Source organism: Dama dama, chromosome 19 (assembly GCF_033118175.1).
Source record: "Dama dama isolate Ldn47 chromosome 19, ASM3311817v1, whole genome shotgun sequence".
Lineage (NCBI taxonomy): Eukaryota > Metazoa > Chordata > Mammalia > Artiodactyla > Cervidae > Dama > Dama dama.
Window position 1 is genome coordinate 46,018,540 of NC_083699.1, and position 27,781 is coordinate 46,046,320.

Here is a 27,781-nt window from a genome sequence, read left to right on the forward strand (position 1 = left end):
TTGTCCTCCTGTGGGATGAGCTTGGGTGTTCGAAGCAGGGGTATCGGACATTTATTACACATTCCAGCTACAAGTGGTTTTGCTTTGAGTGAGCAGACCATAGAGGAAAGCTGGTTGTTTCAAGAGCCCAGAAATGAGTTACTAACCAAGGGTCAAGCCGGCTAGATGATTAAAGCGACAGTGTCAAGTTGGCACAAGAGAAGAGAATGATTAATGCTAATCATTCTCATGGAGGGTGGGTGGGCATTATTAGAAACAAATAAAAGTCATTTGAATTTTTACTAGGAATTTTCATCCATAATGTGATGGTGATGTAATAAAACTAAATGACTGGCTTGCCAAAGTAAACTGAGTTCTTAACCACACACAAGGATTATTTAGAAACTGTATATATCTCAGAAAACTGCTCTCCCGCTTAGGCCCTGACAGAAGGCGGGGCCTCTGCTGGGGGTTAGGAGCTTATTTATCAAATACATACTGTAGTGTTCACTCCAATCATCTTATTACCACTCATCTCTCTTTTCACTGTCTGCTCTTTATCTGTGGAGAAAGGGCTCCAAGAGAGTGAAAGATGTTTTCTTTGCCCTTCTTTATTTTCTTTGAGAGTATAAAATCCTGGGGAAAAAAAAATAGCACCCAGTCATTCTCAGAAAGCTGTCACACACAGAAAGAATTACTATTTCCCCCAACCTTTTTGCATATTATAGTCTAAATCCCACCTTCCACCGCCTCCCCCAGAAGTTTCGATGGAGACATACATTTATTCAGTGAGTTGCAATTCAGCCTGGGGGTGGAGTGTCAGAATTCAAGTTGCTTTTCCTGCGGGGTAATCCCAGGTCTTGGCGATTTCTGTAGATATAGGGGATATTGGTAAATTTGGGATGAAATTGCCAGACTGGATCGGTCTCCCCTTTCCCCCAACCAATGGCTGCAACCAGATTCCTTTAAAAGATCGGTAAACCGCGGGGCGTCCAAGCCTGAAACTGATCCTTGTCTCAGCTCCTCCCCTGTCCCCGCGCGGCGAATGGTTCGTGCCGGCCTATATTTACCCGAGATCTTGCTCTCGGACGGCAAGGATGTGAGGCTGGCTAGGCAGCTACCGCTCGTGGCACCGGAGGGGGCGCGCTGCAAAGGCTGGCAGCCGAGCCAGGGGATCCCGGGAGCCCAGTCAGACACCCTCCGGAGAAAAGAAATGAGGTAGCGACCGTCCTGGGAGTCGACCATGCGCACGCCTGGCCCTCGGAGCCCCGCGCTGCCCCGGCCGAGCCAGCCCTAACAGTGAGCCGCGGAGCCCGAGTCCCCGGCGTCCTGCCTGTGGGAAGATGCAGTGAGCCACGGGGGGACTGCTGCGCGGGGCCCGCCGCGGCCATCCGGACCCACCATCGGAGCGCACTTGGGGCAAGCAACTGCTTCTGGGACCTGCTCACCCGAGGGGCTCTCTGCCTCCAGCACCCCTTGGAGGTGGGGAGTACCGACCCCTGGGTACACTCGCGGTTGAGTTTCCGCGGTTTCTGGCCCTAGCGACTGTGTGTGTGAGTGTGAGAGGGGGGCCCTTTTCACCTTCGCCGAGGAGTTCTTGCGTATTCTCGCACCATCCCGGCTGCTTTTGCTGGGGGCTTTCTCATTTATTTGCACGCGCACATCTCTTTTTTTCTAAAGACGTTTTCCGCTCCACTCTTGTGCTGTCTTTCTCTCATTTTGCTTGCCTAAGACTCTTTGCCCTGATCCTGCTCAGGCTGGGATAAATCTGTGTGCTCCTTCCCGCCTCCCCATTGCAGTTAAATCTTAAAATATTCGACCCCTACCTCTTTTGCTGGGTTTTCGAGCCTTATACACCCCCACACCCCCGCCCCCACTCCGGACTGGGCCACTCCCAGCAGAGTTTTATTTTTCGGTCTTGCCCCGGCCGAGCCCGGCTGGGGCGGGTGGCTCAGCCGGGCTCTCAACCGGCGCTCCGCCGCCGCCGCCCAGCTGCGCGGGGGCGCCCTCCGGAGATGCTGCCGTGGAAGAAGCACAAGTTCGAGCTGCTGGCCGAGGCGCCGCCACGGCAGGCGTCCAAGCCCAAGGGCTACGCGGTGAGCCTGCACTACTCGGCGCTCAGCTCGCTAGCGAGGGCGTGCCCCGAAGGCGCGCTCAGCCGGGTGGGAAGCATGTTCCGCTCCAAGCGCAAGAAACTGCACATCACCAGCGAGGACCCCACTTACACTGTGCTCTACCTGGGCAATGCCACCACCATCCAGGCGCGCGGCGACGGCTGCACCGACCTAGCGGTGGGCAAGATCTGGAGCAAGAGCGAGGCGGGCCGTCAGGGCACCAAGATGAAGCTGACTGTGAGTGCGCAGGGCATCCGCATGGTGCACGCCGAGGAGCGCGCGCTGCGGCGCCCGGGCCACCTGTACCTGCTGCACCGTGTTACCTACTGCGTGGCGGACGCGCGACTGCCCAAGGTCTTCGCCTGGGTGTACCGGCACGAGCTCAAGCACAAGGCGGTCATGCTGCGCTGTCACGCGGTACTCGTGTCGAAGCCCGAGAAGGCGCAGGCCATGGCCCTGCTGCTCTACCAGACGTCGGCCAACGCTCTGGCGGAATTTAAACGGCTCAAGCGGCGGGACGACGCGCGTCACCAGCAGCAGGAGCTGGTGGGCGCTCACACCATCCCGCTAGTGCCGCTGCGCAAGCTGCTCCTCCACGGACCCTGCTGCTACAAACCGCCGGTGGAGCGCAGCCGAAGTGCGCCCAAGCTCGGCTCCATCACCGAGGACCTGCTCGGCGAACAGCAGGAGCAGGAGCTGCAGGAGGAAGAGGAAGAGGAGCACGCGGAGGGTTGCCCCGAGGAGGAGGAGGACCGAGCCGGGGAGGGGGAGCCGGCCGAGCCAGAGGCCGAGGCGAAGCGGGCGCTGGTGGTGGCCATGCACTTCGAATGTGGGGACTTGCTGGACACGCTGGAGAGTGGCCGCGAGGAGGCGCTGGGGGGCGGCGGGGTCTCGGCGGGCCCCGAGGCTGGGTCGTCGCCTCTGCTGCTGGGCAGCACCTCCGACATGAGGGCCGAGCTTTCGCAGCTTATTAACGACCTGGGCGAGCTCAGCTTTGGCAACGACGTGCGCAGCCTGCAGGCGGACTTGCGGGTGACGCGCCTGCTTTCAGGCGAGAGCACGGGTAGCGAGAGCTCCATCGAAGGAGGGGGCCCGGATGCCAACACTGCCACCGCCGGGGACCCATCCGGCCCCGCGGACTGCGCCAGCCCAGACGAGCCCCACTCGGGCTGAGCTCCCAGCAAAGTTCTGTGCGCGCCCCTGGCGCCCGATCGTGACCCCCACGAGTCTCTCCACCACTTCCTTACCTCCCGAGCTGCCCCAGGAAAGGGGAAATGGGACACTTGAGGCCCAGACCCTCCCCCTCTACACCCATACATTTGGCTGTGTTTGAAGCGGGGCTCAGATTGCAAGTGGAGATGCGGGGGAGGGGAAACCCTACAACGAAGCGGAAAGAGGTCGCCCTCTGGGTTCTGGGGAAGGGAAAGGCCGCTGGTGTTAGCAAAGCCCGGCGGGCTTCAAGTGCCTGCCGGCCAGTTTCCTGTTTGTGGGGCAGCTGAGGCCTGAGGAGGAGGGGTTAACTTCCTCCCCCACCGGCCATCTGGGCGGGCCTAGCGTTGTCATTGACATGGCAGTTTTTGTTTTTTTAAATTGCTTTCACAGTGTTTGAGGCTTTAATGCCACCTCCTTGGACCCAGTCTTTTCGGTGCGAGAGCTTGGGTTGTTTACCTCAGACTCAGACCCTTGAAATTCTGCCAAATTCCTCAAATAACTAGTGGGGAAGGGAGAGGGGGAGAAAGAAAGTCGCATTTTGTTTACAGTTATTGACATCTAATACCTAGAAAAAGTTTTCCTTAACAAACACACACACCTTGCTCCTGCTCAAAAGATCTCACTCCGTGATACTGTGTAAAATATTTTTGCACTGTTGTGAAGTATTTTTGACATCTTTTTGGTTTTCTTGTACATAACTGTGTTCTCAGAGTCCAATGTTTATATCTTTTGCTGTGCAAAAGGGACATGTAAAATGTTGTTCAGTTGTATATACAGAAATGTGTATAAAACATTTTGTTATTTTTTAAGAGTAGCACTGCTCTGGTTCTGTTTGCAAGCCAGTGGGGAAGAGAATAAAGAGGAAAATTGAACAGAACAGGTGAGCATCCAAAGCTGCTTCAGAAAATGCTTGGCCATGGGGGTGGGCGGGAGAGGGTGTGACCATGACTGGGATAGGGTTGGGAGGATAGTCTTTGTCCTTCAAAGGACTTGGAGGAGATTAAGAAGGGGGAATCCACTTTATGCATAGTCTGGGGCCTTTCCTGTCCTCTGAAACTCTGGGTACTGCAGCTAGGCCTGGATTCTTCAGTTACTCAGTTCTGTAAGTATCAGCTGTTTCTGACCTCTTTGAGGCAATTCTTAGAGATGCCAGGTGAGTTCTGTTCCTCACTGCCAGACCTGTGAGGTGATTTAGGGAAGGGGTAACTTTCAAGGTCTTCTAGGGTTTTACCACCTCCTGTGGTTCACCTTTTCCTTCCCAAACAGCTCAAGGAGCTGTAAAGATGAGAATTAGCGAACTAATGGAAGTCCCTATGAGGTTCTCTAAGGAGTGGGAGCATCTCTGTTTTTCCTGAGAGGAAAAGCAAGGAGAAAGGAAAGTTAAGTTCTACTCATGGCTTGAATGAGTCACAGTGCAGGTGGGGTGGGGTGGGGAGCAGGTGGAAAAGCCCATTTCCTTTCCTTCCACCCAGCCTGACCCAGTGGGAGAGTGGTTTGGAGGTCAAGGCGGAGAAGGACTGCCAGAGCTTGGTCTCTGTGTGTGTGTCTAGCGTTTTCATGCTTGCTCTGTGTTTGTTTCTGTTGTAAACTCCAAACAGATGTCTCTAGTTTGGCTGCACCCGATCAGCTGGAAGCTGTAATAAGATGCTGCCAAAACTGCCTTCTGCAAATTATTTTTTTCCCTTTGCCCCATGGGCCCTTTTTTCCTATGTTGCAGAAATTGATTGCTCTCTTGGCCTTCCCTGCTGTCCTGAGGCCCTTGGTTTTGTTTTCATTGTAAATGTGTTCTAAGCAGATAGACCCAGTGATCCTAAGGAGTCTAGAATTCACTGAAACCGTAGAGGAAGGGGGTGGGGTGGGGAGAAGAGATTTTCTTCCTAATTAACAGAAGTTAATAGGTGATCCTTATTAGAAAAGTAAGGGTGGCTGGGTGGGAATTTGAAAAATATTCAGAGTCACTTCTTGAGGGCCTTAGAACAAGGTCCATCTTTATCTTTCTCTTTTATTATATTTTGATTTGGTTGAGCGTCCCTATCCCTTTTCCTGAATACCTCAGATACACATTATTGAATGATGTTTTCAAACCCCCAGGTAGAGAGAGGTCAGGAAGGTCAGCTATGTAGTCTATCACTAGTTTGCATGCTTAGATTTCACATTTCAAACTATTGCCATACACTGCCAGGTTCCTCTGCTGTTTGAAACTGATGAGAGCCTTAATCAGGGTGAAGATCATTTGACAAATACTTGGGGGTGGGGCAGAGTCTACATGTCATTCTTCTTAGTCCAGTTGAGTTCAGAGAGAATGCCATGGTGGCTTTTGTCTGTGATTAATGGGGTTACAATGATGGGTCAGAAGATTCAGACAAATGACATTCACACCAATACCATCAATAAACATAAAGCAACTATGTCTTTAAAGTCTGACTTTTCCTATTCTCTGATTTATAAACAGGGAAGGGGTGTTTAGAGGGTGAGGCAGGAGGAAGAAGAAAATAAGCAGACTTCAGAAGAATCAGCTTGCTCTCTCTACTCCACTGCGCCCTCCCCTTCCCTCTTTCCTCCCCTCTACTTTTTGGCTTTTATCCCCACTGCACCCCAGGGCTCTGGCTGTTGTAATTCTAGATGCGATAGGAAGGTGATACATGATTCACCTCTTATTACATCTCAGTCTTCCAGGGATGATATCACTAGCGTAAGGAGAGATGTTTTGAATGAAAAAAACAAAAACCCAAAAACCAATTTACTCATAACATTCAGAGGGGAAAGAGTGGTGTGACTCAAGTACAGTGAAGTAGAGGAGATACACGTTACACATTATGGAAAGCACCTGAGGTCTGGTTTATTCGTCAAGCAGCTTTTCTGTCTTGGAAGGTGAGGCTCCTCCTCCTTTACAACCCGATGGTACTTTAAATGCAGTGAGACACTTGCCACATTCTTCACAAGCGTGAGTAATCCTCCATGTCCCACAAGGAGGCATTGACTACATGAAATAAGGAGTGACTTCTGGTGGAAAGAGAGATGGTTGCAGGGGTGGCTGCGTACATCCACAGAGGAGGCGTTCCTCCACCTCTCTTGGCACAAGCATCCCATATTTGCACAGTTTGTTGTGTGTGTTGAGGCAGAAGGAGGGAGGAGTAGCATGGTGTAAAAGAAACAATAGCATTATGTACCCTTGGCTATTACAGTGTCAGACCAAACACCCACTCTACACACACACATGCTCCCCCCTAAAGAAAACCTTCCCTCAACGCTGCCCCACAGTCAGCAGAAGAGTAGATTTTAAACAATTTAGAAAGGCTCTGTTATATTAAGCAAGCACGATGCCCTCCCAGGGACAGAGCTGCTTTTAAGAGTTCAGCTTGTGAAAGGAGAAAGATCTGGCTGGTAGAATCCACCCCTGGCACCACACAGGAGATTAGAAAACCTCATGGGAGTTGCCAAGGACTATGAGAAACATAATTCTATTACGAGCTCATTGCCCTCATTTCTACCAGGGTTTAGTAATGCAATAAGCAGAACTTTGCTGTGTGTAGTATGCATCAGTAGCCTGAATATTTGCTGGTCAGTGATGCACGACAGAGCTAGAAATGTGCACGGACAGCTGGGGCTAGGAGCCCCGTCTGACATGTGGGAAACTATTCAGGGCTTCAGGCATGTAGGCAGGCCCCTGAGGCCATGGTACTCTGTATTCTCGTCACCAAGTTTTTCTATACTTGGCCACATCTGTCTCAAGGTAGTTTTTTATTTCCTCTTTGATTTCTTCCATTGGTTGTTTAGAACCATATTGTTTAGCCTCCACGTGTTTGTTTTTTTCCCTTGTAGTTGATGTCTAGTCTCATAATGTTGTGATCGCAAAAGACACTTGATGTGATTTCAATTTTCTTAAAACTACCAGGGCTGGCCTTGTGACCCAGCACATAATCTATTCAGGAGAATGTCCCATGTGCTCAGCGCATCTGGATCTGGCTTTATGGTTAGCTGGGGCCTTTCCTGCTTCTGTTGGCTCATCCATGTTCACAAAATGCTTGGGACCACCCCAATATCCCACCTACGCCCCCAACTCTGGAGTGACCTAATTTGAACAGCCTTAAGTAACCATCATTTTGGTGGTTTGAATGGTTAGGTGGCCCTGGAGCTTGGCACTAATTCCATCACTTTTCTAGGACTGTTCTGTGACACCAGCAAAGGCCCCTGTGTCTAACCCCCAAGGAGAGGTGCTCTTGTGACTGCCTCCTTTCTGGTTTCTCCTCTTCATCTCTCTCCAATCCCAGTTCCTCTAACACATCATTCCCCTCAGGCGTCACCTATTACCCAGCTTTCTACCTGACCCTGGCTTCATTTCTCTTCCTTTTCACAAACCTAGTTCAGACTTGAGTCACATAAACGAAAGGAAAGCCCAAACTTTAAAAGAAAAGTAAGCCAAGCAGACAGTCGTTCATCAGCACCAATCCTGCAATCCCAGGGCATGCTCTGGCCCTGCCCCCACTTAGAAATGAAGAAATGAAGCTCAGAGGGGTGATGTCCTGCCCAGGGTTATACAAGGAAAACACCATGACCAAGGGGTCCAAACTCCTCCTCTTTTCACATTCCTCCAGTTTTAATGGCTTCTAACTAGGTTTTTAGCTTTGGGATCCAGAAACTGACCATTGAATTGTTCTTTGTTTCCCTCTTTCTAATGTATCCCTACATTTTACACATGGTAGATGCTGGATAATAAACTTGTGTGCTCTTCATCAACATGCCACTCACACCCCCAAGTGTGCATGAGTGTCTACTAGCTGCATGATGCTGGAGGTAGAGGGGCCAGGTATCTCTTCCTGGCAAGGATCCTTCTGCAGGGGTAGAGTGGCAGCCCCCAGAGGAACCTGGTCTCTACTTGCTTCACCTCTGAGATCTGGTCTGGCAAGGTCTTGCCCTAGAAGAGAGGGTGTAGTTTGGGGGTGGGGGAGTTCTTTCCACGGTACCATGTTTATTGATCATCTGTATCATTCCTGGTTGGCTGAGTTCTCCAAGGACAGGCATGTAACTTTAGGCCTGTCGGATCCACCAAATTTAGCATAGAGCCCAATACTTACTAGGTGCTCAGGAAATGCTAAGGAAGAATAAAGAGGTGATTCCACTTCAGGATAGGAGAATAGGGCTGATAAAGTTCAAGGTCATCACCTAGATGGAGGAGTCAAGATTTTAAGGATATATGTTTGGAAAGGAAGGAAGGATAGGGATTCAGTTGACTTCTCCACTCTATATAAGGTAGATTCAGATCTCAACTTTTCCCTTGAAACTTCCCTGATCTTCTAAGGGAAGGATGGTTCTGGTTAGAGAAGGGTGGTTTACTTGTAATTGTCTTTGAATGGAATTGTGGACCAAATCTTTCCCTGTAATTTGAGCCAAATAAAGGTTCACATAATGTGGTATGGCAGAAGTCTGCAGGAAGAGTCTTGAATCCAGGCCTTGAAGTGATCTGGACTCTGGCTGCACTGGGCCAGTCAAGTCATTTTCTCTCTCTAGTCTCAGAATCCTTATAGATAAAATAGATGGGTGCCATTGTTGTTCAGTCACTACGTCATGTCTGACTCTTTGTGACCCCATGGACTGGCAGCATGCCAGGCTCCTCTGTCTTTCACTCTCTGCTGGAGTTTGCTCAAATTCATGTCCACTGAGTCTGTGCTGTTTTCTAACCTCTCATCCTCTGCTGCCCCTTCTCCTTTTTTCCTTCACTCTTTCCCAGCATCAGGGTCTTTTCCGATAAGCTAGCTCTTTGCATCAGGTGGCCAAAGTATTAGAGCTTCCGCTTCAGCATCAGTCTTGCCAGTGGATATTCAGGGTTGATTTCCTTTAGGATGGACTGATTTGATCTCCTTGCAGCTTGATAATTGCAAAACTAATGTTCTGAGTTAAAAAGGAGCAAAGGTTAAAGTTAAGTGTGTTTCTGCTTTCCTCTATCTCCTAGTAGATAAGAATAGAAGAAACATCTGCCTGTGGGCTAGAAACTTTCTGGAGCTCTGGGAACACCTTTAGGTCTCACTGTGGACTCGGCCATCATCACAGTTTAATTTGGAAGTGATGTTCCTCTTGGCCAAGCCAGAGCAGGAGTTGCCTGACAGACATCCCTTTCATTACCTCCAAACTTGGAGGCAATGATGTGTCCTAAAATGCAGACTGACATTCTACCTAAGGGCCAGGTTCTGCATACTCAGTTGCTAAGTCCTATCTGACTCCTTGAGACCCCCATGGACTGTAATCTGCCAGGCTGCTCTGTTCATGGAATTTTCCAGGCAAGAATACTAGAGGGATTTCCCATTTCCTTCTCCAGGGATCTTCCCAACCCAGGGATCGAACCCATGTCTCTTGCGTCTCCTGCATTGGCAAGCAAATTCTTTACCACTGCTCCACCTAGCCAGGTTAGGGGACATAAAATAATGTGTCCAAGATCACTCAACAAGCTGGGCCAGAAGTCAGATCTCCTGACTCCAAGTCCTACACTCTCTTCCCCTGTATCTTTTGTATTGGGATAAGTTAGTTTGCAAGCAACCCAGCTTCTCTTCGAGGAAAGAGCCTTGGCTTCTGATCAAAGACCATGAGGGAACCTAGAAGCACTGGAAGAAGTCTGGGAGTAAGAGGGAGATGGCATCCTGGGGCATCTTCCTCACCACCTTGCTCTTCCCTGCTCCGGGACCCATCCCAATCACAGATCCCTGTCCTAGGAGAATTTTTGTTCTTTGCTGCCTGTTGTGGATTCTCTATCCCTTCTGTCCCAGGATTAGCCACCAATGAATGGTTCAGGAGGTCACCAGCTCACTCCCAAGATCATCTACTTTTTCTGAGAGTCCGAGGGCCAGACCGAGCTAGTCAGTCCCTTCCTTTTATGGATGAGAACACTGAGCTCAGAGAAGGGAAAGGACTTGTTCAAGTGATGTGGGTAGCTTATCGCAGAGCCATGATTAGAACTCAGGCTTCTAATTTCTCCCAATCTCTTTCCAACATGCCACACTACTGCCTCTTAGGAGTCCTCAACAGGAACACAGGGGGCCTGCCTGCCTCAGTGACTTGGGCTGAATATGTGTGTGTGTGAAGTGCTGGGCCCACCTCCCTTCCAGAAGTGCCCATATTCACGCTTCACCTTTTCAAGCTATTGTTCCTAAAGCCACCAGTGAGTCCCAAATTCCTTCCTAAGTCGCTTTTTCAGGAAACTGACATTTTAATAGGGGTCTCTTGGATTTTAAAGCTTTTGAGATATAAAAGGCTGAATAATAGAATTTCAGGCACTGTGTTGGAGGAGGCCACAGTGAGTAGGAAGAAATATTTTAGTGCAGGGGATACCTCTCCTAACATCACAGATGTCCTGCAATCATAAGCCATGTTCCTAAAGGTTGCACTTTTGCAGCTGAACTCATACACACAGAAAGCGAGGTTTCCAAGATCACCTGAGTTCAAGGAAGGAGGGTGGGTAGGGCCCCTGGGTCCTACTCTCAGTTCTGTGTGCTCAATCAGGGCTTGCAAATGATCCCCAGGCACCATTTAAAGATCTACAAGACCAAGAACTGCAGTACCTTGTCCATAGCTGCTGTCTGTCCTCTCCTAAGCTTTCCTTGGCAGGTAAACCATCTTAGTCCTTGCAGGCCAATACATCTCATCCTCAGCATCCTTGATTCCCAGGGGAAATGCTCACACTACCTGATTTCCAATAGAGGAGCTCATCTCTTTAAAGGAACACTGTGTGATCAGGTACTCCTGTTTATGCTGCTTGCTTGAATGAGATATGGAGCCACACCAAGGTGTATGGGGCTCTTCTCACATCAGTAAGAGTTGCTGCTGATGAAGTTCGCAGAGCTCATGGCTGGTCAGACCCTTTTGGAGGTGTTCACGTTGATGAAGTCCAAAGAGATTTTAGTTTTTTGTAGTATGTATCTCTGTTACTTCCTTCCTTTGACCCAGGTCTTAGAAGATGTCTAGTGTTAACTGAAAAGTGTGAGACTGGGGGACTAAGATGGGGTGGCCACAGTATTCCTGTGGGTGAGACTGTGGGTATAGCTGAAAGAGAAGTGGACTTGAGACTTGGTTCTAGCCTTGATTTTCCCATCCATCAGCTCTTTGACCTTGGGCAATTTCCTTTGGGGGGCCAGTTCTTTTTGTGCAATGGAGACAGTGACAGCTAACCAAACCATCTCTCAGGTTGCCTTGAGGCTCAAAATCTAAATGTTGAACAAGTTGGTGCTCTTGACAAAGAGCAGTGCAGAAAAGGAGTGGTGGCTGCTGGAATATTTAGATTGAAATAACACAGTTGGGATGAGTGAGCCTTCATGGGGCTTCCCCGCAGAACAAATGTATACCTGAGCAGGGACATTTTCCATGAAACATGTTCCAGAACCCAAGGAAGGAAAACAGGCAAATGAGGAAGTAATCTGTTAGGAAGAGGGAACAGTACATGGGCGTTTGAATGGCATGCTTTCTGTGGAAATATTATGGGCTAACTTTCCATCTGAAGCTCTAGATATTCACCTAAGCTACATGGCTCCATCTCCAGCCCAAACTCTTCCACTGGCTATGGCAGAAGAGATGGCAACTGCCTGTGTTCTCTGGCTGGATTTTTGTTTGTTCTCTGTAAAGAGAGTCATTTTGTCGCATGTGGTGATTAGTCCAGATCAGTATTCCTAGTGTGATTACTGTTCTATAGTCAGACCAACAGACATACACACACATACACACTACCTCCCCAAAATATTTACAGTTATTGACCTCTCTAATAGATGGTTCTGAAATGGACAGAGTTCTCTTTTCTAGAAATGTGGAAGCTCTAGGTAGTTTCTTGGGAGACATGCTATATAAATAGAGTACACACAGGAGTGCTTAAGATCTCTTGTCCTGATGCAGCTGGTGTGTATGTGTGTGTGTGTGTGTGTGTGTGTGTATGCATGCATGTTCCTGTGGGTATGCCTGGGACCGTGCTCTAGGGCACAGCTGAGCTGTACTGTAAACTCAAGCTGTTGTGCTTGGCATAGTGGGAAATGATCAGTGAAAACTCACAGCACAATGCGAGAGCTATGCCGATCCTCCAAGTTTAGCCAAGAAAAACTTCAAATCACATCCCCCATTCCTTTCAATTGTACTCTGAGTCTTCTTTCTTGTTTGTTTTTAATCTTAAAGGGTTCTTAAATGAAGAGAAATCACCAGTTTCCTTGAGGAAGCCTCTGTATCTTGGTCAACCATGATCCACAGAGGCCTCTACTGGGATGGCTCAGTTGCGGCCAGCAGGATCTTCACTGTGGCATGAGAACTGGTTCGCTTCAGACAGTCCATTTACACCAATGTCTTCATGTAATTATAGCAGAGCCATCTTTCACTATCAAAAGTCACCTAATTTGCATGATATATTAGATGTTTCCCTACCCATTACCTAGATAATTTTCACCTTAGCCTATGCATGTCTTCATCCATTCATTCCTGTTCTCTCCTTCACTGAAAAGAACATTTATAATGCACCTACTGTGCACCAAGCACTACTCTGGTTGTGGGCATGAGGTGGGTGAGTCTGAGAAGGGGGTTGGGGTGGACCTAGGGAAACAAGAAGGCATCCCTGCCTTCATGGAGCTTGTAATCCAGTGGAAGAAACTAAAACATGTAATACCTGTGTGCTTAGTCACTCAGTCATGTCCGACTCTGCAACCCCATGGGCTGCAGCATGCCAGGCTCCTTTGTCCATGGGGATTCTCCAGGAAAGTATATTGGAGTGGGTTGCCATGCTGGAGTGGGTTGCCATGCCCTCCTCCAGGGGATCTTCCCAACCCAGAGATTAAACCCAGGTCTCCCACATTGCAGGCAGATTCTTTACCAGCTGAGCCACCAGGGAAGTCCATTTAATATCTATACAACCTAAAAAGAAGTATGGACAGTCTATGTCCATATTGAGGGAACCCAGATGAGGGGGCAGCCAACCCATCCCAACCCACTCAAGGGAGGGAGGGATGGTCACAGAGGGCTTCACAAAAGAGATGATTATTCTTTTCAGCTACCATGGTGCTCTTCTGAAATGTTCTGACTAGGTTATAGAACTTTGACTTATCTAGATTGTGGGGGAAGTATAATCCTCCGTAACTTTTTTTAAAGGGAGAGATTGGAGGATTTTTTTGAAAGTTCCCACCAACCTTAGCCTCTCTGGGGAATTTCTGCATTTAAAAAAATATTTATTTGGCTGAGCTGGGTCTTAGTTGTGGCAGACAAGATCTTCATAGCAGCATGTGAATTCTCAGTTGTAGCATGTGGGATCTTGTTCCCTGATCAGGGACCCAACCTGGGATCCCTGCATTGGGAGCACAGAACCTTAACCACTGGACCACCAGGGAAATCCCTGGAGGATGTTTTTGAAAATTTCCTACTTGCAGCCTCTCTCAAGCCCTGTACTTCTAAAGGGCATTTTGAAGAATATTTGGGTTTTCTTTCTCATTGTTCCATTTATTAACCCATGAACTTGGCAGCTGGAAGGAATAAAATATGTTGGGTATAATTAAATAAGGCAAGGAATGCTAACTGCTTTAACAAATCCCATACTCTTACTGGATTATCATAATGAGAGTTTGTTTCTCACCTATGCAATATTCAGTGTGAGTATTCATGATCGCAGTCATTCAGGGACCCAGGCTCTGTCTACATTGTGGCTCCACCATCTTCTGGAGCAGGAGACATGGGCCAAGTTGGACCTGCTGGCTGTTTTTGTATATGAAGTTTAATCGGAACACAGTTATACTCATCCATTCAGATATTGTCCATGGCTGCTTTGGACTACAATAACAGAGTTGAGTAGTTGAAAGAGACTGTATAGCTCATGAGTCTAAAATATTTGTCATTTGGTCCTTTACATAGAAATTTGCTGACCCCTACCCTGGTACTTCAAAATTTTCTCTGGATCATTTGTTTCCAGATAGAGAATGTCTTCCAGTGGACAGAGAAAAAGTATGTGTGATCATTTGGAGGTTTTAATGGGCAGGTCTAGAAGTGACACACACACAACTTCTGACTGTGTTCCACTGGCCAAAATTCAGTTCATTGTTACACATAACTGCAACGGCTGGGAAATGTAATTCAGCAGTGTGCTCAGAACGAAAGGGAAATGGACCTGGGGAAGAGACACACAGTCTCTGCAACAGAGACTCTTCATCTTGTGACCACAGGCCCAGGTTTATACAAGCTGAGACTTTAGGAGGGTCAGAGGAAAATTGTCTTTATAAGAGTTTGTGAAGACAGTCATCATTCAGTCTGCACTTGGTCCTAAGGGCTGCTCTGATAAGCTCAGGACCCAGAGTTCAAGTAACTTTTCAGAAACAGATGCTACAAAGAGTAGACCAGCACTAGAAGGAATTTTGAGGGGAACTATCGCCTCTCTGGTGGAGAAGGCAATGCCACCCCACTCCAGTACTCTTGCCTGGAAAATCCCATGGATGAAGGAGCCTGGTAGGCTGCAGTCCATGGGGTCGCTAAGAGTCGGACACGACTGAGCAACTTCACTTTCACTTTTCACTTTCATGCATTGGAGAAGGAAATGGCAACCCACTCCAGTGTTCTTGCCTGGAGAATCCCAGGGATGGGGGAGCCTGGTGGGCTGCCGTCTATGGGGTCGCACAGAGTTGGACATGACTGAAGCGACTTAGCAGCAGCAGCCCCTCCCTGGGGGCTCAGTGAATTCCTGCAGCCTTTGGGAGCAGGCCTCTCTTTCTCCAGAGACAGCCCAGCCCCAGCTCCGATTCTTGAAAAGTTCCTCTAAGATTGTCAACTGCCCCATGAGCTTGTAGAGAGTCCTCTAATTCTACCTTGGTCCCAGCAGGGACTCAGCTGCCTGCAGGGAAATGCCTGGGTTCTTCTTCCCTACAAAGTCCTCAGCTCCTCCCACCAGGGACTCAGGCACCTGGGGAAAGGTATGGTGCTGCCTTCCCAGTGAGACTGAGACCTGGATAGATGCATGAGTGGCCATTGCATGCTCTGGGAAGGCCCTAAGTGAATTCCACTGCACCCCAAGAGGGAGGTCCCGCTGTCCCATGTCAGAAATGCCTCTACTATAAGCTACATTGACATACTGGCTCGAGGGAGGGCAGGAGAGGGGGACTTTATATGATACTAAACTGGCTGGATTTTTGTTAGCGTGCTATGCTTATAATTTGTTGTGTGCATGCTCAATCATGTCCGACTCTCTGCAACCCCATGGACCATAGCCGGCCAGGTTTCTCTGTCCATGGAATTTTCCAGGCAAGAATACTGGAGTGGGTTTCCATTTCCTCCTCCAGGGGATCTTTCCAACCCAGGAATCAAACCTGCAGCTCTTGCATCTCCTGCATTGGCAGGTAGATTCTTTACCACTGCACCACCTGAGAAGCCCACATTTATAAGAAACTAATCTAATTAAAAAAATAAAGAATTGGATAGTGCATTTTGGAAATATTTTAATGCAAAATTGAATATCTAGTTCCAACTTATTTATTTATTTCCCTTTTGGTCACATGGCATGTGGAATCTTAGTTTCCCTAGAGGGATTGAATCCATGCACCTGCAGTGGAAGCACAGAGTCTTAACCACTGGACCACCAGAGAAGTCCCTCAAAATAGTATTTTTTAAAAGGCTTAGGGTACCTGACAGAATTATCTGAGAAATTTACTGGTATGGGTATTAATGGAATGTGGCATTACTTTATTATTTATTATTCTTTGATAAGTTTAGGGATAAACTAGCAAATAGTTGAAATAAATGTGTCATTAGCAAGAAAAAAGAGAAGAAAGGACGGAAGGGAGGGAAAAAAAGAAAACAAAGGCAATAAGCTGTGTGTCTTTCGGAGGTAATCACCGCCCGAGGAGAAGCACAGGATCCCAACTCAGAGTCCTGGGTTTGCACCTCATTCTGTGAGGTTCTCTGTGTGACATTGCACAAAGAGGAGCAATTTTCCAAGGTCTGATAAACTTATAAATAAGAGTAATTATGCTTCCTTATGGCACTGTGCAATTCAAAGGAAATCACGAATATAGGCCACTTCTTATGGAAAAGCATGACACAAATGGTGAGAAATTTTCCTTGCTGACTTTCTGGACAGCTGGGTTTTCGGGCAGGTTGAGAAGCATGCCTGAGACAGAGTCTGGCCACTCGGTGGCCGAGCTTGCTCTATCATTCTCTAGTTGCTTCCTAGAAGTTCTGTTTTCCCCCAGACTTCTTGAAGATGGAGATCTATTTCCTCAGGACCTTCATTGCTAAAGGCCAGACTTTACATTGGGGTCTGTCCAAGGGGCTGTCCCCCTGGAATACTCATCTGGTCAGTGACCCCTCAGAACTCCAACCCTCCATCCTTCTGAGATCGCCCTTCTGGGAGGTGGTACCTTATACCTTACAAACTATGCCCTTCTGATGCTCATAACCCCTCAAGAGAGGCAGGCAGAACAGCACCAATAACTCAGTTTTCAAGTAAGAGACCTAGGGAGGGATTAAAGAGTGGAATGGAGTAGAAAGGAAGGCCACCACAAGTGCTTAGCACATACTGTATGCAAGGCAAAAGACGGCACATCAAGTGCGTGCCTCTCAACGTAGTGGAGTGAGTAACAGGTAGATCTGAGACTATGGTCCAGGTCTCCAGATTCTAAGTACTCTACATGCGCAGGATGACATGGGGCAGGGGGATTATGAGCAAAGGATCCTGGAGGCTGGCTGGGTAGACAGGCAGAAAAGTAACAGGGAGGGGCCAGTGGGGGTGAAGAGGGGAGGTTGGCAACTGGCAAGCATGAAGCTATGGGTGGGGTCCGGGCCGTAGTTTCCATTATGTGGCTGTCATCAAAGTGCCCAATAAATAAAGGTTTGCAATTACAGGGAGACAGGGGTTTGGGACTCTCCCAGCAGCAGGGCCCAGATGTTAATTAAGCCTAAGATAGGTTATTATCTCTCTCCATTGGATTGAACAGAGGGAAATTGATGCAGATGGCAGGTTGGGGACTTGCCCATGTGGCTGTTCTATGTTATTATTTCTGGTTTTTAAGAGGTACTCAACCTGGGGTTCTGGGGCACAGCCGAAGGGAAGAAGCCACATTTACGTGCTAGTCACTGAGGATGTTTCCCACTCCTCCCTCACAGTTCAGGAAGGGCCTGCCCAGGCACACGGCATTTGCCCTGTGGCTTTCTGAAGTCACCTGACTTGTGTTCCCACAGGGGGACTGCCATAGAGCCAGAGAGCAGAGCATGGGGTACAGAGTGCTGGAAACTTCAGGCTGTTCCATCCTGAAGTCCTCAGTGCAGATAGGCAGAGAGGTTATTAAAATAGCCAACAACAGCTCACCATGTTCACCTGCCCTCTGAGCAGACACTGGCTGTAGCATTGGCCTGGTGTGGGTCTTAGAGGTTTCTGTTTGGCCAGAGGTGCTAACTCTTTGATTTCTGGGTCTTGGACAGGTGTCTCTGTGTGGAGGGGGATCTGGTTCAGAGAAAGGGCCCAGGGTCAGGGTGGCCCAAGAAGTACTACTACAAAAAGGCTTGGGTCAATGGTTTTCTACTAATAGAGAAATAATTCAGTGTTTTACTGCTCATATGTCTGTAGCCAGAAGAATATCAATTATGAGAAATGTACTTTTTTTTATCAGGTAGTACAGTGGTGAAGAATCTGCCTGCCAGTGCAGGAGATGTGGGTTCGGTCCCTGGGTCAGGAGATCCCCTGGAGAAGGGAATGGTTATCCACCCCGTATTCTTGCCTAGAGAATCGCATGGATAGAGGAGCCCAGTGGGCTACAGTCCGTGGGGTTGCAAAGAGTCAGACATGACTTAGTGACTGAGCACCTATGCACTTTTTAAATCTATAAATTAACAAGTATAAAAGATTTTATAATAAGAATATTTTACTACAAATAATAATATTTAATCCTTTCACAATAGCACCATTGGACTTTGCTTTCTTTTAAAAAAAAAAAAAATTGTATTTGTTTATTTATTGGCTGTGCCAGGTCTCAGTTGAGGCATGTGGGATCTTTGATCCTTGCTGGGGCGTGTGGGGTCTCCCAGCTGTGGCACATGGGATCTAGCTGTCCTATCCATGGGCGAACCTGGACCCTCCACAGCAGGAGTGTGGAGTCCCAGCCACTCAACCACCAGTGAAGTCCCTGGACTTTGGTTTCATGCCTGTTTTCTAATGGGCTGCCTTCCAGATACCAAGAGGATGTTTGTGTTTGGCTGGTCAGTGAACTGGGAGTCTTGCTAACAATTGCTTTTTGGGTATTGAGGAGGGTAAGTTTTTCTTTCTTCCTCAGTGTCTTCCATCAACAGAGTTTTAACATTGTTGCAAGACAGACAGTCATCTGTGGATAGGACACTTGTGTCTATCCATCTTTGTAGACCAGGTAGCTATCTATTGATGAAAAAGTGGGTTGCTTAGAGTCAACCTTTTTTTTCTGAGCATCATTTGGAACCACTGGACAGAAACTGCACTCCCAGTGTCACATGTGAGGTGGGGGTTACAGAAGAAGGGCCAGGGGGAGAGGGAGACACAAGCAGGAGGACAGCAGGAAGGCTGGGTCAGTCCCTATTCCCACCCACAGGAGTTTATCAATAAGCACTTCTTGGTTAATCTATCGAGCAAAAGAAGAGGATCATTCTTTGGTTGGTGGCTTGGAAAAGTGGTCAGCCATCATTTTCAGGCAAAAACTGTGGAGCAGCATGGACCCCTTTTGCTGTCCCTGGCTTCAATCCCTCCAGGAGTCCCAATTCTAAAGGACACCATGAAGATTTCCTAATTAGACTTTTACTGTGCTTGGAGACATAGGGATGTAGGCTGCTAGGCAGAGTATGCCAGTGATCTGGAAGATCAGAGTAAGACGCGGCTTACTTCTGAAACTTGACCTTGGTCTTCAAGGGCTGAATAATAATAATAATGATAATAAAAAAGATGGAAGATGTTTTGAAATACTATAGTGACCTAGTTATGTTCCATCTGGGAAAGGCGAACAGGCATGAGTTACTTTAATTCTCTTCAGCACATCTGTTAAAAGACTGACTGAACATTCAGGACAAGCCTTAGAATAAGCAAGCTTGCCCAGATTGTAATGGCCAGTCCTTTGTGTAGATCTTGCAGAATAAAAAAGCCATAATGAAAATGATGAATACAGGTCTGGCCTCTAACTGTCCATAGCTCACCTAGGGGATGTCTGACTTATGAGTTTGCCCAACTACATGATGAGTCTCCATTTAGGAGATCTTGCCTTGAATGTACTCTCCCTGTTCTCCGAAATTCACATTCACAGGATGATTACCATCATGTTAGAAATTTATTTAAGTCATCCAGGAATGTTTATAAAAGACATTTGGCACACATTAAATTTCACAAATAGTAACTAATATTTTATAGTTATAGCATACAGAAATATTTTTTATATCCATTATCTCATTTGATCTTCACTAGGCCTCTGAGATGGGTAGATATTATGACCTTTTTATAGATGAGGTCTTCCCAAGTGGCTCAGTGGTAAAGAATACACTTGCCAATACAGGAGATGTGGGTTCGACCCCTGGGTCAGGAAGATGCCCTGGAGTAGGCAACCCACTCCAGTATTCTTGCCTGGAAAATTCCATGGACAGAGGAGCCTGATGGCTACAGTCTGTGGGGTCATAAAGAGTTGGACATGATGGAGTGTGTATACACACACACTCACACACATACACACACACACACACGAGGAGATTAAGGCACAGAGAGAGGGAACTGGCTTAGAATCATAGTGTCAGAGATATTAGTGATCAGCTGGTCACTGATTTTCTTTTTTCAGATGGAAAAACCAGCTGGAGGGAAGAGACTTGCTGAGTCTCTTAGTAATTGGAGCAGAGCTAACTTGCCAAAGTTGTTTTCTTGCAATTATTTTAAGAAAATTACCTGAAATCCAAGACATTACCCATTGATTTGGGACTTAAGCTTGAATGTGTTTGGGGAAAGGGGAGTGGCTGCCCTCCAGCCTTGGGGTCAGGGCCTGGACCAGAGCCATTAACGTGTGGCCCATTGATTGTTTTGAGCTCATAACTGTTCAATTTAAAACAACATAACAGACGCAGAACCTAAGAGATGGGGTTTTAACTATGTGGAGTGGCCTATTTGGTCCTAGAAGAGCAATAGAGAAAACAGATGGAGGCAGAGTCTTGGGAGCTTCAGCCACTATAGAAAGTTCTGGAAGGGCTCTTGGTCCTCACTCCCCTCCCTCTAACACCCCATCTCCCTCAGCAACCTGTACCCCTGTATGCCAGGAGCCTTGCTAGGCTTCGGGGTCGGAGAAATTCTTAGCTCAGCACATTCCCACTGCCTCACCCCACTGACTTCCTAGCACCACCCTCCCTCCTCCAGAGCCAGACAGACTCTCCCATCACACAGGACACAGTGCCGGATACTGAAGTGGAGGAGACCCACTCTAGGATCCTGCCCTCAAGGAGACTGTGGATTTGGTGAGGGGAGAGAAAGGCAGAGGTACACAGAACCAGCCACGACTCCCCATAAGTTCCCCCACTGAGTTCTCCCTAAAACACCATGTGGATACAAGCGGGGGCTGAAGGAAGAGGACAATGCTGATAAGCCCAGAAGGAGGAGTTGGGACTGTGACCGGGAGCAGGGCATTTTAGGGTGTAGGAATATCAAGGGGAGACATGAAGAGTATGGTTGTTCACCAGAGAAGCGCCTTGGGATTCAGTATGTGTGTGTGTGAGAGAGAGAGAGAAGATGGATCAGTGGTCATAATGAGTCTATACACCCAACAACTCTGACCTTTCCACAGAGGACTATGAGTTTGAAGGATTTGAAGGATGGGAAGCAGGGTGCTGAGAGAAGATGTGTAGGAGGTGGGAGGGAGGAGGGGCAGGAGGGAGGGGACAGGGAAGTTGTTTAGTTGCTAAGTTGTGTCCAACTCTTTGTGACCCCATGGACTGCCGCACACCAGGCTTCCCTGTCCTTAATTATCTCCTGGAGTTTGCTCAGGTTCATATCCACTGAGTTGGTGATGCCATCCAACCATCTCATCCTCTGTCATCCCCTTCTCCTCCTGCCCTCAATCTTTCCCAGCATCAGGGTTTTTTCCCCCAGTGAGTTGACTCTTCACATCAGGAACAGGGAAGAAGCTCTCAAAATAGTCCAGGCAGGAGATGACAAGACCTGGGCTGAGGGGGAGATGCTGAGCATGGGGGAGGGGAACAGGTTACAGGAACATTTCAAAACAATCAGGAGGATAAGAGTAAGGGAGAGTGAGGTGTCCCAACCGCAGGGGAGCTGGCTGGCACTGGCTCAGGGGACCAGCTGTGTTCCTCCTTTCCCAACTCTACCTCAGGAACATCCTATCGGGAGATTTAAGTCAACTGCAGGAGAAGCATTAAGACCACAGAAATCAAAAAAGTCTGTGAACCAAGACCTTTCTCCTCAGAGAGCCAAGTGTTTATGAACATTTGCACCACTGCTGAGCTTCTCCTGCTGTGGGTGATGTGGAGGGCGGGGTGAGAGAAGTGGCCTCAGGAGGTTTCAGGGGCATTTGAGATGAGCCTTGGGCAGGGGATTTTTCTGGTCGGTAGGGTGTGAGGAAAGATACTTTCTGTGAACACTCACTGTGAGCAAAGTCCCTCCCTCTCTTCCTCTGGAGTGCCTCAGCACAGAGCTGGGAGCTTAAGAAATGCTTGGTGGCTTTTGAACTGTGGTGTTGGAGAAGACTCTTGAGAGTCCCTTGGACTGCAAGGAGATCCAACCAGTCTGTCCTAAAGGAGATCAGTCCTGGGTGTTTATTGGAAGGACTGATGTTGAAGGTGAAACTCCAATATTTTGGCCACCTGATACGAAGAGCTGATTCATTTGAAAAGACCCTGATGCTGGGAAAGATTGAGGGCAGGAGGAGAAGGGGACAACAGAGGATGAGATGGTTGGATGGCATTATCGACTCGATGGACATGGGTTTGGGTGGACTCCTGGAGTTGGTGATGGACAGGGAGGCCTGGCGTGCTGCTGTTCATGGGGTCACAAAGAGTGGGATATGACTGAGTGACTGAACTGAACTGATGGCCTTCTGCAGGCTATTGCTAGCAGAGTCTTCAAGGAGATCTTTATGAATTGATAGAGAAGAGGCACCACTAATATTTCTTGAATATTTACATGTCCGTGATGCACACTTATCATGAACTGTCCTACTGTGCCAGGAGTTCCTCTACACACAGAGCACTCCCTAAATCCAGTGGTAATGGTCCTTGAATTACCTTAAGAATGGCTCAGAAATTTTCCTGCATTATTTTTTATCAGGGGAACACTAGAGAGTGTTCTAAAGACTTTCTCAAGATCATAGCTAGTTAATGACCTTCACCAGGATCAACCCTTTAGAGAAAGAAGTTGTATTAGTTACCTATAGATGCAAAGCACTCCCATCTTTTAAAAAAGCAGTTAAAAACTGGCTCAAAGCAACAATAAACATTTGTTATTGCAGAGTTTTTTTGAGTCAGGAATTCAAGAGTGATTTCACTGTGGGGATTTGGCTTGGGGTCTGTGTTAGTCAAGGTCTTTCAGAGAAATAGAATGGATAATTTTATATACATTGTATACATATTATATAGTATATATTGTATATATATTATATAATTTATATATTATATACTATATTAATGTATAGTATATACATTATAGTTTATATAATATACATTATATAAACTAATATATATAAATTATATAAGTATATATACAACATATATAAAAAATATATGTTAATATGTATAATTTTATTGTGAGAAATTGGCTTGCATGCTAAGGATATTAAGAAGCCCCATGATCTGTCTACAGCCTGGCGTCTAGGAAAGCTGGTGATGTAATTCAGTTTGAGTTGAAAGGCCTGAGAATCAGGGGAGCCAATGGTATAAATCCAAGTCTGAGAACAGGAGAATCTGAGATAAGATATTGCAGCTCAAGCAGCGAGGCAGGAAGAAGAGGAATGAATTCCTCCTTCTCTACATTTGTTCTATTCAGACCCTCAGTGGACTGGATGATGCCCACCCACACTGGGGATGGCCATCAACCGTACCGAGTCTACAGATCCAAATGTTAATCTCATCCAGAAACACCTACACAGACACACCCAGAAATCATGTTTCATCTGGATGCCCCATGGCCAGTCAAATTGCCACAGGAAATTAACCATTATGGGCGTGCATGTGTGTTCTGTCATGTCTGACTTTTGCAACCCCATGGACTGTAGTCCACCAGGCTCCTCTGTCCATGGGATTTCCCAGGCAAGAATACTGGAGTGGGTTGCCATTTCTTTCTCCAGGAGATCATCCCTATCCAGGGATCGAACCCACATCTCCTGCATCTCCTGCATTGCCAGGTGGATTCTTTACCACCTGGGAAGCGATAAACCTCATGGGGGTCTCTCATTAAATTACAGTAGAGATGGGGGCTGGGCCTACAGTTGCTGCTGGGGCTGGAGGACCTGCTGGCATGGCAGTTCACACAGCGGGCACTTTCATGCTGGTGTGGGCAGGAAGCTGCAGTTCCTCACCCGGGCCTCTCTGTGGGTCAGCTGGAGCATCCACGCAACACAGCACCTGATTCCTCCCAAGTGACTAATCCAGAGAGGTCAAGGCAGAAACTCCAACATCTTTTATGACTTAGCTTCAGAAGTCATCGTCATCATTCCCACAGTATCCTCATGGTGACGTGAGTGAGTCTTCTTCAGTGTGGGAGGGGCTAACACAAGAGGCAGGACTCATCATGGACCAGCTTAGATGTTGGTTACCACAGAAGCCAACACAGGAAATGAGTTAAAGCCAGGAGACTCTTGAAGTCAGAGGACACTGTTCCGCCATCTGAAAGGTTCATCCCATTAAAGATTCAACCTCCTTTATCTAAAAAGAGGGACTATTGGTCCCTCTTTGCTTGCTTTAATGGGCTGTGATGAGGACCAAACTGCAAAGAAAGTACAGATGTTATTTCTGGTGATTATTCCTAAACTACGTTTGTTTAAAAACAAAAAGCAAAAAAAAAAAAAAAAAAGCAAGGGAGGAGAACCCTACATCCTTGCTATGGATCCATCTTTGCTTACATCCATGCTGACTATTCAACAAAGCCTAGGCGGTCAGGCCTGCAGGGGAGGGAGCTGCAGTGTGGTGGGTATGAGGATGGGCTCTGGGGGGAGGCTTCCTGGGCTCACAGCTCAACTCCTCCTCTCACCAACAGCGTGACCTGGAGCCAGATCCTCAGTTCCTTTGTGCCACAGCCTCCATACCTATTTCTGTGGAAATGATGACAGTACCTGCTTCAAAGGAACATTGTGATCATTAAATTAGCTAATTCAGGTGAAACATTTGGAACAATGCTCCCTGACAATATAGTGACTGCTTGATGTAAACCTAGCTTTAGCTCCAGAGTGGCCACAAAGTCTGGAAACATAGCTATTATTTTATCATGTATTATAATGTGATATCCATAAACCACTTATTATATATGTGCCTGTGTTGCCCAACTTAGTGGCCAACCTATATTATGCCCTCTAATCCTGATTGTCCAGGCAGTATACTCTGTCCTTTAGTTGTGCCTGTGATCCAGTTGGCAGATTTGGTTTAAGATTCTGATCTCTCATTAGAGGGGAGAAGGCTATCATTATGCTTATTGATGCCGGCCCCACCTCTGAGCTTCCCCAGATGTGGGGCTCTGTTAACACTTCTCTCTAGTGTGTTGCTCACCCTAGTGGGCCTCATCATTACATGAACACAGAGGACAGAGCAAGATACCCCGTGCTATTAAGTTGGTTTTGCAAGCTGCAGTGGCCAACCACAAAATTGTGTAAAGATACACCTTACTTCAAAGAGGGCAGGGTACCAGGCATCATATGAAAAGGATTCCAGACAACCTGTGAATGTGTCCTGGGAAAGGAATGTTCTAGAGTGGGAAAGTTTAGAGTTCCAGAGATGTATCTTATCTTAACAAGATTGAACTTACAAAACTCTGAGTCTAGAAACTGGTAGTTTTGATGTTGATACAGCTTATGTTATAAAATGACTCTGCAAATAATTAACCAGTTTCTGTAAATACCCAGTTGTTTGGTTTGTTTAAAATATTTTTTTTCTGTTAATTTTCTTTTTTAAAGGATTTAAGGATCTTTCTGCAGAACATCTATCACCTAGAAGGTTTTCCCAAAATGTGTTCTTGGAAGAGTAATCCCATGGGGTGTCACTGGATGTTACATTAGGAAAGGTTACAATGATCAGATGAGGTCAGTAAACATAGTTGAATGTTTCCTTTTTACAGGACTTCTCACAGCCATTAATAACTAAGATGCCTTATGAATCTTTATGAGAGTGATAAATCATAAGATTTTCCCATATATATGTGATCATAAACCCTTTTGGGGGGGATGTATTTCAGAAAAAGTATTAAGTGGATTATAGATATAGGAAAACATAGACTTAATAATTGCAAGCCTCGTGTTTTATCTGTGTGGTACATCCATGTTGGATTATTTCTGGTAACATCATACCCGTCTCTTGAGAACTGCTCGCAGTCCCATTCATATGGTCCCCAGGGGATGGGTGTTTTCTTGACCAGAAGTGACACATCTCCTAGCCATAGGAGTGAGCACTAGACCTGGGCTTGGCCACTCAGTCCCTTTTCTGAAATCTTTGGATTTGGGACCAATAATTCTTTCCTAGGTGACTGAGGCTATAAGACATAAACTGTAAAGAGCTGTTAGTTGTGTTTTCAATTATAGGAATATAGAAAGCTATTCTGTGGTGGGGTTTAATCATACTAATAGGAAGAGAGAAAAGCATGGGAGATGGAGAGTCCAGATGCATTTGATTCCTTGGTTCTGGTTCTGAACTACTCATTCCATTCCCACTTTTGTGTGGTTTGGATAATCTGTCAGTTCCACTCAAAGTGTACTCAGGTGTGGTTGTGGACCAGTGTTGGTTGCCAAACTATGCATTACCAGTCCATGGTGAGGTAAATTCAGAAACTGAGTGTTAAGTAACTTTTATAGTAATTGACATTGCTGAGATAGCAAGTAGCATGTTATTTCCCTAGTTACTAAAGTGTTGATCTATAATGGATTTTAATAGCAATAGTAAAAAACCTGACTCTTTGGGCCAGATGGTTTGAGAAACACTGTCCTATAAGGTATTCCATCAGGACTGCTACATACAGTTGTGTAGGTAGTACACTGCACAACTCTAGGAAGTACCCTTTGTATAGTTGGCGATGTGAATGATTCCGCCCTGCCTGAGTTATACATTGCACAACCAGCCCAGCAGTTGACACAGCCCTGTGATTCCAGTATCCTTCCAACAAATTCCTTTTCTGTTTTACTTAAATTAGCCATAGTCTTTTTATTGTTGTTGCTTTCAACCTAAGGAAATTTAAATAATACATCTTCCCCTGTCCTAGTGGCCTACTTTAAGTGTCTACTCTATATGAGACCTGGTTCTGGAGTTGGACTTTCTCATGGTATGATTCATCCATTTTGCTGTCTTGTTAGTTCTCATAGAAAGAAAGCAGCTTCGTACATACTGCTTGGGAGGGCGCCAAACATTCTACTCCACCAAACCTGACAGTCTGTGGCTGGGCATGCTAGCACTTAAAGATTCTCTTTCCTTCCACTTCTGAGCCCCAGTGGAATAAACTCTCACAATTACCGTGGGTGAAGGTAGGCCAGCTGAGCATTCTGAACACTTTTTCAGTGGTCTTGTAACATGGGTGTCTTTCTAGAACAGTTTTGTAATATATAATGCTTTAAAAATGCTCTTTGCCCTTCTGAGAATTGCACTTCTAAGATCCTCTCTTAAGGATCTGAAAGGTCATTAAAGACTTATGCCCAAAATGGCCACTGTGTTTTGATTGTAAACATAGAAATTAAGAATAACCAGGATAGCAGCCATCCTGACTGGCGTGTAATGGTACCTCATTGTGGTTTTGATTTGCATTTCTCTGATAATGAGTGATGTTGAGCATCTTTTCATGTGTTTGTTAGCCATGTATGTCTTCTTTGGAGAAATGTCTGTTTAGTTCTTTGGCCCATTTTTTGATTGGGTCATTTATTTTTCTGGAATTGAGCTGCAGGAGTTGCATGTATGTTTTTGAGATTAATCCTTTGTCTGTTGCTTCGTTTGCTATTATTTTCTCCCAATCTGAGGGCTGTCTTTTCACCTTGCTTATAGTTTCCTTTGTTGTGCAAAAGCTTTTAAGTTTCATTAGGTCCCATTTGTTTATTTTTGCTTTTATTTCCAATATTCTGGGAGGCGGGTCATAGAGGATCCTGCTGTGATTTATGTCCGAGAGTGTTTTGCCTATGTTCTCCTCTAGGAGTTTTATAGTTTCTGGTCTTACATTTAGATCTTTAATCCATTTTGAGTTTATTTTTGTGTATGGTGTTAGAAAGTGTTCTAGTTTCATTCTTTTACAAGTGGTTGACCAGTTTTCCCAGCACCACTTGTTAAAGAGGTTGTCTTTTTTCCATTGTATATTTTTGCCTCCTTTG

General features: G+C 46.6%; 1 protein-coding gene across 1 annotated transcript; it reads left to right on the forward strand.

Moving 5' to 3' along the window:
- Positions 1 to 1,068: 1,068 nt before the first annotated feature.
- FAM43A (family with sequence similarity 43 member A) lies at positions 1,069 to 4,182 on the forward strand. Its single transcript, XM_061166857.1, has one exon. It carries the CDS (start codon positions 1,995 to 1,997, stop codon positions 3,264 to 3,266), a length of 1,272 nt encoding a protein of 423 aa, XP_061022840.1. The 5' UTR covers positions 1,069 to 1,994; the 3' UTR covers positions 3,267 to 4,182.
- Positions 4,183 to 27,781: the final 23,599 nt, after the last annotated feature.